This window comes from Lepidochelys kempii, chromosome 1, assembly GCF_965140285.1.
Source record: "Lepidochelys kempii isolate rLepKem1 chromosome 1, rLepKem1.hap1, whole genome shotgun sequence".
NCBI classification, from domain to species: domain Eukaryota; kingdom Metazoa; phylum Chordata; order Testudines; family Cheloniidae; genus Lepidochelys; species Lepidochelys kempii.
This window is the reverse complement of record NC_136380.1, coordinates 7,693,740-7,695,504: the sequence shown is the minus strand read 5'-3', so window position 1 is coordinate 7,695,504 and position 1,765 is coordinate 7,693,740. Positions and strand designations below refer to the sequence as shown.

The following is a 1,765-nucleotide window of genomic DNA, read 5'->3' as shown; positions in this document are numbered from 1 at the left end:
TTGAGGATTTTTTAAAGAAGAGTCTTGGAAGGGCTATACACTTTTGTGATTCACACCACAAACTATGTCTAACTAGTGGGTGTCAGGGGAAAACTTTCCTGAGGAGCAAGTCATTCATAGCTGCCTATTGCAGAGCTTCTACCACCTTCCTCTGCAGCGTCTGGAACTGGCCACTGGATAGGGCGCTAGATGGACTACAGGTCTGATCCAGTCTGGCAGTGCCTATCTTCCTATCCTTGGATCCATGGATATGCTTTTGCTGATCTTCATTGAGCTCCTGGGGGTCTCTAGACTTGCACTGAGAGCAGAAAGATGTCTCACTAAATATTATCTAGTTTCCTGTTCTTTTTCCTTTCAGGAAGAAAAGTTCAGAACTCCTCGGACCTGCCCAGTACATTATGTCAGCTGTCAATGACACCAACTTGAACTCTGCAGTGTTCTTTCTCACCGGGATACCTGGGCAGGAAGACGTCTATCTGTGGATCTCTATCCCCTTCTGTTTCATGTACGTTATTTCCATAGCAGGAAATTCAGTTATTCTGTTCATTATAAAAACAGATCAAAGTCTCCATGAGCCCATGTACATTTTCCTTTCCATGTTGGCCATCACAGACCTTGGCTTATCGATAGTCACCATACCGACAATACTGGGCATATATTTGTTCAAATCCAGGGAGATCAGCTTCGATGCCTGCTTTGCCCAGCTCTTCTTCATCCACTCGCTTGCAAAATTTGAATCCTCCATTCTCTTATTGATGGCCTTTGACCGCTTCATCGCAATCTGTAACCCACTGAGATATGCTGCCATCCTAACTCCACCAAGAATAGCCAAAATGGGACTGGCTTTTATGTTAAGAGGGGTGGTTGTAATATTCCCACTTCCCTTTCTCCTTAAACGGTTCCATTACTGTCGAGACAACGTCCTCTCCCATTCCTACTGTGTGCATCAGGAGGTCATGAGGATGGCTTGTTCGGATATCACAGTCAACTACATCTATGGCTTGTGTACTACACTCTTAACAGTGGGGTTGGACTCGCTGCTCATCTTCCTCTCTTATGCAATGATCCTCAAAACAGTGCTGAGCATCGCATCCCACACGGAGTGCCTCAGGGCCCTGAACACTTGCGTCTCCCACCTCTGCGCCGTCCTGGTCTTCTATACGCCAGACATTGGCCTGGCTGTGACACACAGATTCGGGAATAGCTCTTCTCACTTGCTTCAAACGGTCCTGGGCTATGTCTACTTGCTGGTCCCACCTCTGATAAATCCAATTGTGTACAGCGTGAAAAGCAAACATCTTCGTGAGAGGATAATCAGGGCATTTGTCAAATGAAGGGTCAGTTCATCACCCGTCTCCAGGGCTGGAGGCACGGGAGACAAAAAACACAGCCACCTATTTCATCCTGGATCCTCTTCCCTGGAGGTCCCTCCCTCTGCCCTGTCTCCAGGCTGGAAGCCAGAGCCAGGCTGTGGTAAGAGCTGCCCAGAGAGCCACACCCACTGTGAGGAGCCCCAGACCCTCCACATTTGATGCCTCCCCCCACTAGGATGTACAACCCAGGGAAAGTGGAGAGTCCAGGGTTCCCCACAACATCCTGTGCTCCTGGGGCAGCTCTTACCATGGCCCGACTCTGGGCTGGCTGGGAGGCGGAGCATCAGGGGAAGTGGAGGAGCAGGGGGCAGGGCTTAGTGGAAGAGATGGGACAGGGGGCGGGGCTTCAGGGGAAAAAGAGGAATAGGGATGTGGGAAGTTTGAACCAATGC

General features: G+C 49.6%; 1 protein-coding gene across 1 annotated transcript; it reads left to right on the top strand.

The window, feature by feature from the left end:
• The first annotated feature begins 398 nt into the window (after positions 1-398).
• On the top strand, positions 399-1,334 carry LOC140897959 (olfactory receptor 51G2). Its single transcript, XM_073311324.1, has one exon. The coding sequence runs from the start codon at positions 399-401 to the stop codon at positions 1,332-1,334; it is 936 nt and encodes a 311-aa protein (XP_073167425.1).
• Positions 1,335-1,765: the final 431 nt, after the last annotated feature.

Bases quoted from the DNA above. Each gene is read 5' to 3' on its own strand.
- LOC140897959 (XM_073311324.1), top strand. From the start codon at position 399: ATGTCAGCTGTCAATGACACCAACTTGAACTCTGCAGTGTTCTTTCTC.